The sequence below is a fragment of the Salvelinus fontinalis genome, chromosome 22, assembly GCF_029448725.1.
Source record: "Salvelinus fontinalis isolate EN_2023a chromosome 22, ASM2944872v1, whole genome shotgun sequence".
NCBI classification, from domain to species: Eukaryota; Metazoa; Chordata; class Actinopteri; order Salmoniformes; family Salmonidae; genus Salvelinus; species Salvelinus fontinalis.
In genome coordinates this window covers 22792501-22809596 of record NC_074686.1, presented here as the reverse complement: position 1 = coordinate 22809596, position 17096 = coordinate 22792501, and the positions used below count along the sequence as shown (strand labels likewise).

Below are 17096 nucleotides of genomic sequence, written 5' to 3'. Positions count from 1 at the left end.
GAAATAAACAATAAAAATGAACAGTAAACATTACACTCACAGAAGTTCCAAAAGAATAAAGACATTTCAAATGTCATGCTATGTGTATATATACAGTGTTGTAACATTATGCAAATGGTTAAAGTGCAAATGGTTAATAATTCTGAATAAATCACAGACCGCGTCACCAACAAAGCACCCCCACACCATCACACCTATCTCTGTCTGAGACAGCAGGGTTAGGCTGAACTGTGAGAGAGATGCCAGAGCTGTCTATGTCTCCTACTCTCATCAACATCAATCATCATTTCCTCCCTACTCCTTTTTCTTTCTCTCCTTTCTATCGATTCATACTGTCACTGCGCCTCTGTCCTCAGATAGTATCTTGTTGTTCTAGACTTGGCAGGATGTGGATGGGTAGAGCTTAACCCCATGACCCCATAACTCTAGGTTTACTGAACTGATCAAAACAGCATCCCCTCCATATTGAAGGTCAAGCAGGAATACCTTGCAATGAAGCCCACTTTACATTGCTAACTAAATGTTCTTGCACACCCAAATGAATTACCCCGAGGGAGGTTTGACTGAAGCCCTTGGCTCCTTTAGGCCAATGTAGTGCACACCATACATTCCCCCTTATAACCTCTCTCACAGGTCAACAAGCTGACAAACCTCCTCTCTCTCCCTCTCCAGATCCTAAGAAACAGAGCCTGGACAGAGAGGAGAGGAGAGGAGCTGAGAGAGCTGAAACAGAGCCTGGTCGAATGGAGAGGAGAGGAGCTGAACTGAGAGAGCTGAAACAGAGCCTGGTCAAACTGAGAGGAGAGGAGCTGAACTGAGAGAGCTGAAACAGAGCCTGGTCGAACTGAGAGGAGAGGAGCTGAACTGAGAGAGCTGAAACAGAGCCTGGTCAAACTGAGAGGAGAGGAGCTGAACTGAGAGAGCTGAAACAGAGCCTGGTCGAACTGAGAGGAGAGGAGCTGAACTGAGAGAGCTGAAACAGAGCCTGGTCGAACTGAGAGGAGCTGAGCTGAGAGAGCTGAAACAGTGCCTGGTTGAACTGAGAGGAGAGGAGCTGAACTGAGCTGAGAGGGTAGGTAATCTGATTAGTATTCTGATCCCTAATGCTGCAGCCTGGTCTGCTGTTTAATAATCCTGATGCAGCCAGTCTCCATCACCTGGTGGTGCAGGGTTCATTCTCCACTCTACATGTGTTTTTTTGGCTCCCCTGGGGCCCTGTGTAATTACTTTGCACTGATGAGAAACCGCAAGACATAAAGTACCATTGTGTACTGCAATTACACCCATGGAAGTGAAGTGTGAGTTTGTGAATTGAAATAAATAAATATCCTGCTCTTCTTAGGCTCTAATTCTTAGAGTATAAAACTCTAAACTCTACTGACACTATGAAAGCTTAACCAAGCCTCAGTGACATGAATAAGTATATTTCATATTCTCAGAAACCAACACTCCTAAAATCTTAGTCCAGTCTGATACTACCAAAGGTCAAAGAGTAGGTAGAAAAGGAGAGAGAGGGAGAAAAGGGAGGGAGTGAGAGAGAGATGGACAGAGGTTCTATTATCCTTCAGGGAGAGTTCTTGTTTTCACACAGGTCTGGTCTGATATTGAGAGATATTGAGGGTAGGGTTATTACCCTCCATTGCGGCCCTATCTCCTTCTTATCTTTCTCAATTCTGCGTGTGTGACCTTCACCCTGCCGACCTTATCTCCTTCCCTTATCTCTGTTTGAGACAGCAGGGTTAGGCTGAACTGTGAGAGAGATGCCAGAGCTATCTATGTCTCCAACTCTCATCACCATCAATCATCATTTCCTCCCTCCTCCTTTTCCGTTCTCTCCTTTCTGGTCTATAGATTCCATACTGTCACTGCTCCTCTGTCCTCAGATAGTATCTTGTTATTCTAGACTTGGCAGGATGTGGATGGGTAGAGCTTAACCCCATGACCCCATAACTCTAGGATTACTGAACTGATCAAAACAGCATCTCCTCCACATTGAAGCTCAAGCAGGAAATCATTGCACTCAGATTGGCCTTGTAAAAGTGGGGCCTTGTGGGGACCTGGGGTACCCCAACTCAAGTTGGGATATATACCAAGCATACCACAGCCTCCTCTCACATACCAACACTAATCTGACAATAAAGCCCAAAACAGGGGCTTATATTCACCTAGCCCCTCCTTTGGTTCATACCAAAGTCAAATTGATAATTCAACACATAACTATTCAAATGTAAAATGTATATTCCATAGTCCTTCATTACATTGTACAATAATAGTCTAAGCAGACATAATAAGAACCAGTTCATAAAAGGATTTAAATTCACTAGAATGTGTGTGTGTGGGTGTGTGTGCGTGCGTGCGTGGAGCTAGAGGTCTACTGTGGGATGATACCAACAGTTCTAAAACAATAAAGAGCTCTACCACTCTTCCTCTGTGCAGCCTTTTGTCTTTCTGCAGTGTTTGTAAAAGAAAACAAATATAATATGTTGTTGAGCTCACCATTGTCAGTTATATGAATCGACACTTATTGTGTTCTTCACTGGAAGCATTTTCTTTTCAAGATTTTCATCTGCTTTGCATTCAAGATTTGCATCTAACGCAACTGTAATCCGTTTCGTTACCAGAAAAATATTATAATCAGATTACAGATTATTTTGAAAACTAGATGATTACTTTGAGGATGACTTTTAAATTCAGAAAGGATGTTTGCCGGAACAAATCTTTGACACTTCTCTGTTTTCTCAATGACATTCAAATCAGCATTGAAAAAAGGTGCAAATGTAAGTTTGTTCCACCTGAGTCTGACCACAAGTCAGAGACCACTATGGTGACACACCAAATGTGTTTGATGGATCGCGAGAAACGAGCAGGACTAGACTTTTGTAGGCTACAGTCCAAGCTGTATCTTCCAATGGTGCGACTGCATCCAAAGAGGGTCCAATTTGAATAAACGCTTGGAAGTAAGGATGACAGCAGTGGTTTAATCTACAGTGATACAGATATCACTTATTATTGATATCTACACAGCACATTGACGTGAATCACGCTGCTGCTCTCTCATTTAGCTATTTGCGCCTTATGTATTGTGGTGGTTGTGGATGGCTATTCACAAATCTAAATGTGTATTTGAACCCAAAAATGGTTGAATTCAAGAAGTTTAAATTGCATATCAATCATTGTTGTTGAAACCAGTGGACAGCATGTGAAAATACGCTCTTGCAACAGCTGCATAGTGCGGATTCCAGCCTATGGAATAAAAGTGGGGCTTTTATTGCTCAATCTAATTCATGCTGATAAAAATGGACACATGCTCAAACTTGCACACTTGTGATAGACTTAAAGGGGCAATCTGTAGGTGCTGCATCCATTTTTGGACTTATATATTATATAGATATTATATACCGGTCAAAAGTTTGGACACCTACTCATTCCAGGGTTTATCTTTATTTTTACTATTTTCTACATTGTAGAATAGGAGTGAAGACATCAAAACTATGAAATAACACATATGGAATCATGTAGTAACCAAAAACTGTTAAACAAATAAAAATATATTTTAGATTCTTCAAAGTAGCCACCCTTTGCCTTGATGACAGCTTTGCACACTCTTGGCATTCTCTCAACCACCTTCACCTGGAATACCTTTCCAACAGTCTTGAAGGAGTTCCCACATATGCTGAGCACTTTTTGAATGGTTTTCCTTCACTCTGCGGTCCAACTCATCCCAAACCATCTCAATTTCTTTGAGGTCGGGTGATTGTGGAGGCCAGGTCATCTGATGCAGCACTCCATCACTCTCATTCTTGGTCAAATAGCCCTTACACAGTCTGGAGGTGTGTTGAGTCATTGTCCTGTTGAAAAACAAATGATAGTCCCACTAAGCACAAACCAGATGGGATGGAGTATAGCTGCAGAATGCTGTGGTAGCCATGCTGGTTAAGAGTGCCTTGAATACTGAATAAATCACAGACAGCACCCCCACACCATCACACCTCCTCCATGTTTCACGGTGGGAACCACACATGCGGAGATCATTGGTTCACCTATCTGCGTCTCACAAAGACATGGCAGTTGGAACCAAAATCTCAAATTTGGATTCATCAGACCAAAGTTCAGATTTTCACCGGTCTAATGTCCATTGCTCGTGTTTCCTTGCCCAAGTAAGTCTCTTCTTCATATTGGTGTCCTTTAGTAGTGGTTTCTTTGCAGCAATTCGACCATGAAGGCCTGATTCACACTGTCTCCTCTGAACAGCTGATGTTGAGATGTGTCTGTTACTTGAACTCTGTGAAGCATTTATTTGGGCTGCAATTTCTGAGTCTGGTAACTCTAATGAACAGATTCTCTGCAGCAGAGGTAACTCTGGGTCTTCCTTTCCTGTGGCGGTCCTCATGATAGCCAGTTTCATCATAGTGCTTGATGGTTTTTGCGACTGCACTTAAATCAAAGTTTTTGACATTTTCGTTATTGACTGACCTTCATGCTTTAAAGTAGTAATGGACTGTCATTTCTCTTTGCTTATTTGAGCTGTTCTTGCCATAATATGGTCTTGATCTTTTACCAAATAGGGTTATCTTCTGTATACCACCCCTACCTTGTCACAACACAACTGATTTGCTCAAACGCACTAAGAAGGAAAGGAATTCCACAAATGAACTTTCAACAAGGCACACCTGTTAATTGAAATGCATTCCAGGTGACTACTTCATGAAGCTGGTTGAGAGAATGCCAAGAGTGTGCAAAGCTGTCATCAAGGCGAAGGGTGGGTTTTCCTTGATGACAGCTTTGGTAACTATGTGATTCCATATGTGTTATTTCATAGTTTTGATGTCTTAACTATTTTCCCACAATGTAGAAAATAGTAAAAATAAAGAAAATTCCTAGAATGAGTAGGTGTGTCAACTTTTGACTGGTACTGTATATCCATTGATTCTTGAGGAATATAACTTATAAATGCATCAGGAGCTTAGTTCAACTGTCACACTTCCTCACAACCCAAAATATAAGCTTGTTTTACTGCAATGTTTGTAAACATTTGTAAATGTAAACAAAAACCGTATAGCCTCATAACATGGTTAACACAATCATTTTGATATCATGAATGTTCAGACCTTGCATCCATAGCTCTATTTTTTAATCTGAGAGTAGTTACATTTCTCCAGTCCATTCCTTCAGCTTTTTACCAAAAAGTGGTGGTGAGACCATTTTGTTATTGTTATTGTTTAATCTGGGGATTTGCCCTTTAACTTCTCTAGGGTAGGGGGCAGCATTCGGAATTTTGGATGAAATGCATGCCGAAATTATACTGCCTGCTTCTCGGGCCTAGAATATATGATATGCATATAACTGGTAGATTTGGATAGAAAACACTCTAACGTTTCCAAAACTGTTAAAATAGTGTCTGTGAGTTTAACAGAACTAATTTGGAAAAATCCATTCAGGAAGTAGTTTTTTTTGTTGGTTTTGTAGTTTTCTATTCAATGCCATTGACTTAGGACTCAAATTGCAGTTTCTATGCCTTCCACTAGATGTCAACAGTCTTTAGAAATTGTTTCAGGCTTGTATTCTGAAAAATGAAGAAGTAAGAGCAGTCTGAATGAGTGGACCCTAAAGTGTCACAGTGTCACACCCTGGCCTTAGTTATCTTTGTTTTCTTTATTATTTTAGTTAGGTCAGGGTGTGACATGGGGGATGTATGTGTTTTGTATTGTCTAGGGTTTTTTGTATGTTTATGGGGCAGTGTTCAGTCTGGGTGTATGAATGTCTATGTTTGCCTAGATTGGTTCTCAATTAGAGACAGCTGTCTATCGTTGTCTCTCATTGGGAAACATATTTAGGCAGCCATATTCATTAGGTAGTTCGTGGGTGATTGTCTATGTGTAGTGATTAGTGTCAGCACTATTTGTTATATAGCTTCACGTTCGTTTGTTGTTTTGTATAGTTTGTCAAGTGTTCTTCGTCTTCGTTTATTAAATATGTATTAATTTCACGCTGCGCCTTGGTCCTCCTCTCCAATGTTACGACGAACGTAACACACAGAGCTTTTTCATGCGCGAGACCGAGAGATTGCGTTTCTTGTTTACCTTTTAAATTGACGACGTTATTGTCCGGTTGAAATATTATAGATTATTTAGGCTAAAAACAACCTGAGGATTGAATATAAACATCGTTTGACATGTTTCTATGAACTTTACGGATACAATTTGGATTTTTTGTCTTCCTGTTTTGACTGCGTATGAGCCTGTGGATTACTGAAGAAAACGCGCGAACAAAACTGAGGTTTTTGGAACAAAAGGAACATTTATTGAGTAAATGAATGTTTGCTGAGTGCAACCATATGAAGATCATCAAAGGTAAGGGATTAATTTTATCTCTTTCTGACTTGTGCAACTGTTCTACTGGGCTGGTTACTGTTTGTAATGATTTGTCTAGTGGGCTATGTTCTCAAATAATCGTAAGGTATGCTGTCGCCGTAAAACATTTTTAAAATCTGACACCATGGTTGGATTCACAAGAAGTTCATCTTTAAACCTATGTAAAATATGTTTTGTTTTCTGAATTTTTATAATGAGTATTTCTGTATTTGAATTTGGCGCCCAGCAGTTTCACTGCCTGTTGAAGAGGTGGGACGCTAACGTCTCACGTACCCAAGACATGTTTTAAACAAGATATCAAAGTGTCACCAACAAAAAGGTAAAAAAATAGGCCTATAGCAAATGCAGCACATGACATACATTTTTCACATGTAAATATCACTTTTCAGTAGTGCTCAAAGCATGCCATTCCACGAGCAAAGCATTTATTTTTCAACTCGAATCAATGAGCCCAATCAGTCCTCCATGACAACAAAATCATAAACAACACAGTAGGGCTGGCTAATAAGTCCTTAGTTTTTGAGTTATGCTCAGGTAAAACAATTTGGCTAATCTATACTTCCATATATCCAAGTCCTATTCTTGAAGATCAAGGGGTATAACATTTATTTGAATCACTGGAATTCTGATAGACTTTGGTTTTAAATGTAAAGATATAATTTAATCGTATTATTATATGTAGTAGAAAGCGATGGGTTAGAAGAAGCCTACATAACCAACCCATGAAGTAAAATGTAACATCCACATATGGCCAGCTATGTAAACTTTAACATTCATTTATCCTGCAATAGATGTTGTTAAATTGGTGACATACATTTGTGTCTTCTTCAAATGCTACGGGAAAGGTAATCTAAAAGTAACTGAATGTAAACCTTGACCCAGAAAATATAAAAAACTATCGGCCTATAACGAATCTTCCATTCCTCTCAAACGTTTTAGAAAAAGCTGTTGCGCAGCAACTCACTGCCTTTCTGAAGACAAACAATGTATACGAAATGCTTCAGTCTGGTTTTAGACCCCATCATAGCACTGAGACTGCACTTGTGAAGGTGGTAAATGACCTTTTGGTGGCGTCAGACCGAGGCTCTGCATCTGTCCTCGTGCTACTAGACCTTAGGCCTTTGACACCATCGATCACCACATTCTTTTGGAGAGACTGGAAACCCAAATTGGTCTACACGGACCAGTTCTGGCCTGGTTTAGATCTTACCTGTCGGAAAGATATCAGTTTGTCTCTGTGAATGGTTTGTCCTCTGACAAATCAACTGTGCATTTCGGTGTTCCTCAAGGTTCCGTTTTAGGACCACTATTGTTTTCACTATATATTTTACCTCTTGGGGATGTTATTCGAAAACATGATGTTAACTTTCACTGCTATGCGGATGACACACAGCTGTACATTTCAATGAAACATGGTGAAGCCCCAAAATTGCCCTCGCTAGAAGCCTGTGTTTCAGACATAAGGAAGTGGATGGCTGAAAACTTTCTACTTTTAAACTCGGACAAAACAGAGATGCTTGTTCTAGGTCCCAAGAAACAAAGAGATCTTCTGTTAAATCTGACAATTCATCTTGATGGTTGTAAAGTCGTCTCAAATAAAACTGTGAAGGACCTCGGCGTTACTCTTGACCCTGATCTCTCTTTTGACGAACATATCAAGACTGTTTCAAGGACAGCTTTTTTCCATCTACGTAACATTGCAAAAATCAGAAATTTTCTGTCCAAAAATGATGCAGAAAAATTAATCCATGCATTTGTTACTTCTAGGTTAGACTACTGCAATGCTCTACTTTCCGGCTACCCGGATAAAGCACTAAATAAACTTCAGTTAGTGCTAAATACGGCTGCTAGAATCCTGACTAGAACCAAGAAATTTGATCATATTACTCCAGTGCTAGCTTCCCTACACTGGCTTCATGTTAAGGCAAGGGCTGATTTCAAGGTTTTACTGTTTACCTATAAAGCGTTACATGGGCTTGCTCCTACCTATCTTTCCGAGTTGGTCCTGCCGTACATACCAATACGTACGCTACGGTCACAAGACGCAGGCCTCCTAATTGTCCCTAGAATTTCTAAGCAAACAGCGGGAGGCAGGGCTTTCTCCTATAGATCTCCATTTTTATGGAACAGTCTGCCTACCCATGTGAGAGACGCAGACTCGGTCTCAACCTTTAAGTCTTTACTGAAGACTTATCTCTTTAGTAGGTCATATGATTGAGTGTAGTCTGGCCCAGGAGTGTGAAGGTGAACGGAAAGGCTCTGGAGCAACGAACCGCCCTTGCTGTCTCTGCCTGGCCGGTTCCCCTCTCTCCACTGGGATTCTCTGCCTCTAACCCTGTTACAGGGGCTGAGTCACTGGCTTACTGGTGCTCTTTCATGCCGTCCCTGGGAGGGGTGCGTCACTTGAGTGGGTTGAGTTACTGACGTGATCTTCCTGTCTGGGTTGGCGCCCCCCCTTGGTTTGTGCTGTGGTGGAGATCTTTGTTGGCTATACTCGGCCTTGTCTCAGGATTATAAGTTGGTGGTTGAAGATATCCCTCCAGTGGTGCGGGGGCTGTGCTTTGGCAAAGTGTGTGGGGTTATATCCTTCCTATTTGGCCCTGTCCGGGGGTATCTTCGGATGGGGCCACAGTGTCTCCTGACCGCTCCTGTCTCAGCCTCCAGTATTTATGCTGCAGTAGTTTGTGTCGGGGGGCTAGGGTCAGTTGGTTATACCTGGAGTACTTCTCCTGTCTTATCCAGTGTCCTGTGTGAATTTAAGTATGCTTTCTCTAATTCTCTCGTTCTCTCTTTCTTTCTCTCTCTGAGAACCTGAGCCCTAGGACCATACGTCAGGACTACCGGGTATGACGACTCCCTGCTGCCCCCAGTCCGCCTGGCCTTGCTGCTATTCCAGTTTCAACGGTTCTGCCTGCGGTTACGGAACCCCTACCTGTCCCAGACCTGCTGTTTTCAACTCTTAATGATCGGCTATGAAAAGCCAACAGATTTATTCCTGATTATTATTTGACCATGCTTGTCATTTATGAACATTTTGAAAATCTTGGCTCTCTCTAATTTTCTCCTTCTCTCTTTCTTTCTCTCGGAGGACCTGAGCCCTGGGACCATACGTCGGGACTGCCGGGCGTGGTGGCTCCTTGCTGTCCCCAGTCCGCCTGGCCTTGCTGCTGTTCTGCCTGCGGTTATGGAACCGCCACCTGTCCCAGACCTGTTGTTTTTCAACTCTTAATGATCGGCTATGAAAAGCCAACTGAATATTATTCATGATTATTATTTGACCATGCTTGTCACTTATGAACATTTTTGAACATCTTGGCATAGTTCTGTTATAATCTCCACCCGGCACAGCCAGAAGAGGACTGGCCACCCCTCATAGCCTGGTTCCTCTCTAGGTTTCTTCCTAGGTTTTGGCCTTTCTAGGGAGTTTTTCCTAGCCACCGTGCTTCTACACCTGCATTCTAGCTGTTTGGGGTTTTAGGCTGGGTCTCTGTACAGCACTTCGAGACATTAGCTGATGTACGAAGGGCTATATAAAATAAACTTGATTGATTGATTGATTAATCAGAGTACGTTACTGAGTTTGGGTAATCCAAAAGTTACATTACTTGATTACAATTTTGGACAGGTAACTAGTAACTGTAACAGATTATATTTAGAAAGTAATTTACCCAACCCAGGCCATATTATTTCAACATCATCTGACATGAGATCTTCTCTCAGCCTAACAGGAATATGACTGGACATACATAGCAACACCTCCTCCATTTGCATTTCTATCTTTCCTATATATTGCATTACCATGTATAGCTATTACTATATCATCAAAGGATTGATCTAAGTGTGTTTCAGAGATGGACAGAATATGAATAATTTCGGATGTTAAAATTTGTCAATTTCATGAACCTTGTTTCTCAGGATACATATGTTAATTTAGTCCTTTTATTGGGTATTTGTTTGTTTATAGTGCTATTCTGAGAGACTGATCCGAGGTAGACATGTCAGTGACGTTTACATTTGAGGCAATGGTATTGAGTGGGCTGCCCACAGTGGGCTTCTTCCTAAGGCAGACATTTTCAGTGCAAACAGTGGAATTCAATGTGCATTTAACTAATGCAGACAATACCCTCGGAGCTAACAGTTGAAGGAACATAGTTGAGGTTACTTACATTCACTGCACTTCTATTTCTCTGGGATATAATATGATTTCCATGTCCTCTGTTGGTTATTATGACAGGGAGGACTGGAGCGCTTACCAAACCCAAGCCGTCAGTCTCTTAAGCAGTGCGTTATGTTGATGGAGATAATCCTGGAACCCCTGCGCTTAGGGTGAATCCCATGTCTTTTAAAGAGTGTTGGTTGCTCCCACAGCAAGTCACAAAGGAAGACATTCCTGTCTTTACAGAGTTTCTTCAGGAACTCATTTACGGCAGCAAGGCAGTTCCGAACCCCTTCCATAGCATGGCAGGGGGCCAGAGATGACGGTTTTCTTCCCTGTGCAAACAAGGGTGTTCAAGAGAATGCTGTAGTCCTTCTTCAGTTTCTCAGATTGCTTTAAACAAATGTCGTTAAATCCAACGTGAGTGACAATGGTGCCAATATTAGAGTAGTGGGCAGGAAGCAGTTGATGTCTTGGACACGTGCACCTGGGTGACAGTGGACCTTGGTCGGCCCACAAGCTCCAGGCAGGCCAAAACCTCTCACCATCGAGCTGCCCATGACGATGGTGGTCGTGATGGAATCCGATGGGGAAGGAAGAGATGAAACAGAATGGGCCTGCCTCGGGCAAGGGGGAGGAGGTGTGCTTTGACTCATGCCAGTCTGACTCACCGTACATGTAGCAGTGGATTGTGTAGGAAACCTCTGGGAAATGGAGGAGGACCCAAGACCTTGTTTCTTTTGATCAGCAACCAGCTGAGCTGTGGAGGGTGTCACTTGCTGGCTGTTGGTGTAATCCCAGGATCAGACCTGACTCCCAGGGCTGGTACGTACGCCTCCAGCAGGACAAAGCTGTTTAATAGCTGGATCTAATTTTCTAGGATATATATATATATGGAGGCTGACCAGACTGCCTCCCACCTGACCCCCTTCGCCTTGCCAGTGTCCATTCTCCCGCTGGCTACGGAGTTGAGCTTACCATCTGTCTAGTGCAGGTATTCCCCATGGGTACGCGCAATACTGTCGAGGGTACGCCAAATCAAAATGTGAATCACATTATGTTTTCCAACGGGGCTCAACACTCAGGTGAGTTTTTTTTCTGCCTGAGTAGCCACTGCCAAAAATTAAAGTCAACCATCTATGTCACGGCCGTCTAAAGAACTGGACCAAGGTGCAGCGTGGTAAGTGTACATATTCCTTTTATTTAGAATGTCGCCGACAAAACAATAAACAATACCAAAACGACTGTAAAGCTTAAGGGCATATAGTGCCACAAACAAAGACAACTTCCCACACAGAAAGGAGGGAAAAGGGCTACCTAAGTATGGTTCCCAATCAGAGACAACGATAGACATCTGTCCCTGATTGAGAACCATACCCGGCCAAAACAAAGAAATACAAAAACATAGAAAATAGAACATAGAATGCCCACTCAAATCACACCCTGACCAAACCCAAAATAGAGACATTAAAAGCTCTCTAAGGTCAGAGTGTGACAATCTAGTGTTCACTGAAATAACAACACAATGTCAAATACAGGTAGCCTAGTCAAATATTTAGCATCCAATCACATTAACCGTTACTCTCTCGTGAGAAGTCCACTCACGGTCCGTATGGACCTGGGAAGCACTGAACAACAGACAGGTACGTTGGACCATCGAAGAGGCACAAATATGAGAGAGTGAGCTGTGTGTGTGTGTGTGTGTGTGTGTGTGTGTGTGTGTGTGTGTGTGTGTGTGTGTGTGTGTGTGTGTGTGTGTGTGTGTGTGTGTGTGTGTGTGTGTGTACGGCTGTGTGTGACTGTGATCCTAACACAAGGTGAAGTGTGTTAGCCAGAACACCCTAGTTATGTGTCTTTTACTCTGATGGTTGTGGTAGCATCGCTGGCTCTCAACCTCCAGGAAAGCCTCAACCAGGGAAACAGACCCAGAAATAATGATGCTGTATGGCCATTGATATGCTGAGGCCGGGCTGGCTGCTTTTCTTCTCTTCATCACTATGTCACCTGCTGCCTCTCAGCCATGTCTGTGTGCCACAGGAGCACAATTAATTAAATACGATCATGCCCAGTGTCTTTCTTCAAGTGACAAACATGTTTTAATCCGACAGCCAGCAGCATATAATGTATATCTACATTTCAAAACATCACATGGCTAGTCATGTCAATACACTGAGGCATTATTACAGCACTCAGAACATGTCCTTTCTGCTCTCTCTACCTTGCTCTCTCCTTCTGAATCTCTCTCTCTCTCTCTCTCTCTCTCTCTCTCTCTCTCTCTCTCTCTCTCTCTCTCTCTCTCCATCCCTCCTTTTTAATCTCTCTCTCTCTCTCTCTCTCTCTCTCTCTCTCTCTCTCTCTCTCTCTCTCTCTCTCTCTCTCTCTCCATCCCTCCTTTGTAATCTCTCTCTCTCTCTCTCTCTCTCTCTCTCTCTCCATCCCTCCTTTGTAATCTCTCTCTCTCTCTCTCCATCCCTCCTTTGTAATCTCTCTCTCTCTCTCTCTCCATCCCTCCTTTGTAATCTCTCTCTCTCTCTCTCTCTCTCTCTCTCTCTCTCCATCCCTCCTTTGTAATCTCTCTCTCTCTCTCTCCATCCCTCCTTTGTAATCTCTCTCTCTCTCTCTCTCCATCCCTCCTTTGTAATCTCTCTCTCTCTCTCTCCATCCCTCCTTTGTAATCTCTCTCTCTCTCTCTCTCTCTCTCTCTCTCTCTCTCTCTCTCTCTCTCTCTCTCTCTCTCTCCATCCCTCCTTTTTAATCTCTCTCTCTCTCTCTCTCTCTCTCTCTCTCTCTCTCTCTCTCTCTCTCTCTCCATCCCTCCTTTGTAATCTCTCTCTCTCTCTCTCTCTCTCTCTCTCTCTCTCTCTCTCTCTCTCTCTCATCCCTCCTTTGTAATCTCTCTCTCTCTCTCTCTCTCTCTCTCTCTCTCTCTCTCTCTCTCTCTCAGAATATGTCCTCTCTCTCTCCCTCTCTCCTTTGTAATCTATCTCTCTCTCTCTCTCTCTCTCTCTCTCTCTCTCTCTCTCTCTCTCTCTCTCTCTCTCTCTCTCTCTCTCTCTCTCTCTCTCAGAATATTTCCTCTCTCTCTCCCTCTCTCCTTTGTAATCTATCTCTCTCTCTCTCTCTCTCTCAGAATATGTCCTCTCTCTCTCCCCTTCTCAGAATATGTCCACTCCATCTCTCTAGACAAATTTGGAGATGTAAATTCATTTTACCCCCCTCCCCGACACACCCACAAAAAAATAAGTGAGAAATATTATAATGAAAAAGTACAGTAGGCTCATTTCATGCTCTCAGATCAATACACTACTTTATTGTTACGTTATTGCAGGAAGAAAGTTCAAACAAGCACACACAGTCCATATACTGAATTTCCAGCGCCCTTCACCCCAACACAACAGGTGTCACAAAGTGGTTTACAGTAACCTTTACCGTAATTCAGTTATTAAGAGCCTCACATGACCTAATATTTGTCTCTATCAGCTATAAGCATTTAATGATTGTGTGAGATTCAAATATTTTTATGATGAATGGAATGGTCATTGCTTCATGATGTTTCTTTCGAGAAATGGATTTAATAGAGAAAAAGGATAAAAGGTATTACCTAAATTACTTTGAAATGTACTTTTTCATTCATTTCAAATCTATCTCTCATACAATCAAAGAAAAGTAAATGCACTGTGAATTAGCGGTAAAAGAGTAACACAGCTGATTCCAGCATCTGTTTTGATGCACTCCAGCCTACATTGGTCCCATAGCCGTTCCAGGCAAAGGAGGTGAAATCCCCACACTGAAGAGGGTTACCCTGAGGGAAAAACCCACCACCACCAATACAGTATGCATCAACTTCACCGCCTTTGGGTTTGACCCCGGAGCAGATGGCTGTGGCCGCCCGTTCATGGTTTATGGCTCTGAAACTGATAAAGCCTCCCTCAGTCTCCCCTCTAGTGTTTGGGCCGTAGAACATTTTGGTGGACTCTTTGTCCCCGAGGTCATACACTATGGGGATGGAGGGTCCATTGTCGGACAGGTGTTTTCCAACGTTGTACTCGACCGGGTAGCGGTGGAAGAGGTAGTACAGGTTTCCTCCGTACAGATGGAGGAAGCGCCTCTCAGTGTGGTAGCGCATGATCGCGGCCAGGTTCCAGTGGTAAAAGGGCGTTTTGTTGGGAACGTGCCACACCGACATGTCGTCTGCCTCTATGTCATAGTAGCCAGGATTCTTGAAGTCATCGTCCGTGGCTCCCTCCACTGTTCCGAAAGTATTCCTGTTAGCCCAGTTGCCTTCCCCTTGTGGCCAGTTGGCATTGTTGCCCTGCTGGCTCGTCCAGCGGTCACCATTCATGCACTTCCCATAGATGTTGTCCTCATGCACGCTTGCCACCAGAGTCCAGCCGCCGCCCGCTGTGGTCATGTCACTGTCACGCTGAATGACGCTGGAGAGACGAAGCAGGTACGGGGAGTAACATTTAATAAATGACGGACATATAACGAGACAAGCACAGCGTCAGCAAACAGAAACTTAGACAAGAAACAATCAATGCAGCAGCAGGGAACAGAGCAAGGGAACAGACAAATATAGGGGAGGAAATTAACATGTAATAAGTGAGTCCAGGTGAGTCCATTAACGCTGATGCGAGTGACGAGGGAAGGCAGGTGTGGGTGATGGATGGCAGGAGCGTGTGATGCAGGGTAATCTGGCGCCCTCAAGCGCCAGGGGAAGGGAAGAGCGGGAGCAAACATGACAGTCACAGAAGGTCTGGTACACCACCCCAGTAGACGTGGTCAGGTAGTACAGACCGTCTTCAACTTGACCATATCTGTCCTTAACTTCCTTGCAGCTTCTGCCAATGAATTTAGCCCTATTTCTTAGCTCATCAAGACGGCTCAAGCTAACTTTTGGAGCTCTTGCCTGCTCAATCGTTTTTACCGAATCAAGCGGTGAAGTGTTTATGCACGACGTCTGAAACACCATCAGTAGAGAGATCGTCAGCAGAAAAGCCTGGTACATCATGACTGTTGTAGTGAGGTCTCAGTGAGGATCTGTTGAATGTTGCTTCCTTGAGGTACTTATATGTTAAGTTTTGGCAATGTTCCAATATCAATGTTTGTTAAAGCACATAGCTATCAGTACTATAGAAGTTATTATCAATGACACACCTGGCAAAAGGGATAATGTTGAAATAAAACATCTTTGCGGAGTTGTTAAAACAATTCAATGGGAAACATTTTCCTTTCGCAAAGACACCTGGCAGGTGGGAAATGTTGCCCTCAATGATTGAAAGATGGATCTGGTACTAAACATTGATGGTGGTATTATGACAAAGAAATGCAAGTGTGCTAGAGTTTCTCTTGTCCAAAAGAAAGTGTGAATTCCACATCTCTATACCTGTTCTGTCCATCTCATGGAACGAAGCATAAGCGTTCTAAAATCATATTTATTCTTCGGTAAGCCCTTTTTTTTTAGTGCTGTCCTTGTTGACTCATTTCAAATGTAGTGTACTCTCATACATTGACTTGTAGAAAACATGCAATTGTGAAATAATGAAAAGATACAATGCATTCGGAAAGTATTCAGACCCTTTGACTTTTTACAATTTTTTTTTTACGTTACAGCCTTATTCTAAAATTGATAAAATTGTTTCCCCCCCATCAGTCTACACAGAATACCCCATAATGACAAAGCAAAAACTGTTTTTTTTTATGTTTGCAAATTAATAAAAAATAAATATTTATTGACAGAAATATTCAGACCCTTTGCTATGAGACTCAAAATTGAGCTCAGGTGAATCCTGTTTCCGTTGATCATCCTTGAGATGTTTCTACAAATTGATTGGAGTCCACTTTTGGTAAATTCAATTGATTGGACATGATTTGGAAAGGCACACACCTGTCTATATACTGTATGTTCCCACAGTTGACAGTGGATGTCAGAGTAAAAACCAAACTAGGAAGACAAAGGAATTGTCCGTAGAGCAGGACTGTGTCAAGGCACAGATCTGGGGAAGGGTACCAAAAGATGTATGCAGCATTGAAGGTCCCCAAGAACACAGTGGTCTCCATCATTCTTAAATGGAAGAAGTTGGGAACCACCAAGACTCTTCCTAGAGATAGCCACCCCACCAAACTGAGCAATCGTGGGAGAAAGGCCTTGGTCAGGGAGGTGACCAAGAACCCAATGGTCACTCTGACAGAGCTCCAGAGTTCCTCTGTGGAGATGTGAGAACCTTCCAGAAGGACAACCATCTCTGCAGCAGTCCAACAATCAGACCTTTATGGTAGAGTGGCCAGACGGAAGCCACTCCTGAGTAAAAGGCACATGACAGCCTGCTTGGAGTTTGCCAAAAGGAACCTAAAGGACTCTCAGACCAAGGGAAACAAGATTATCTGGTTTGATGAAACCAAGAGTGAACTCTTTGGCCTGAATACCAAGCATCATGTCTGGAGGAAACCTGGCACCATTCCTACAAGAAGCATGGTGGTGGCAGCATCATGCTGTGGGGATGTTTTTCAGCAGAAGGGACTGGGAGACTAGTCAGGACTGAGGGAAAGATGAACGGAGCAAAGTACAG

General features: G+C 42.9%; 1 protein-coding gene across 1 annotated transcript; it reads right to left on the bottom strand.

Annotated features, from left to right (window-relative positions):
• Positions 1 to 13807: 13807 nt before the first annotated feature.
• On the bottom strand, positions 13808 to 15554 carry LOC129820042 (intelectin-like). Its single transcript, XM_055876858.1, has 2 exons — positions 15266 to 15554; positions 13808 to 14950 (listed from the first exon to the last, which is right to left on the bottom strand). The coding sequence occupies exons 1-2, from the start codon at positions 15536 to 15538 to the stop codon at positions 14210 to 14212; spliced, it is 1014 nt and encodes a 337-aa protein (XP_055732833.1). The 5' UTR covers positions 15539 to 15554; the 3' UTR covers positions 13808 to 14209.
• Between the last annotated feature and the right edge of the window lie 1542 nt (positions 15555 to 17096).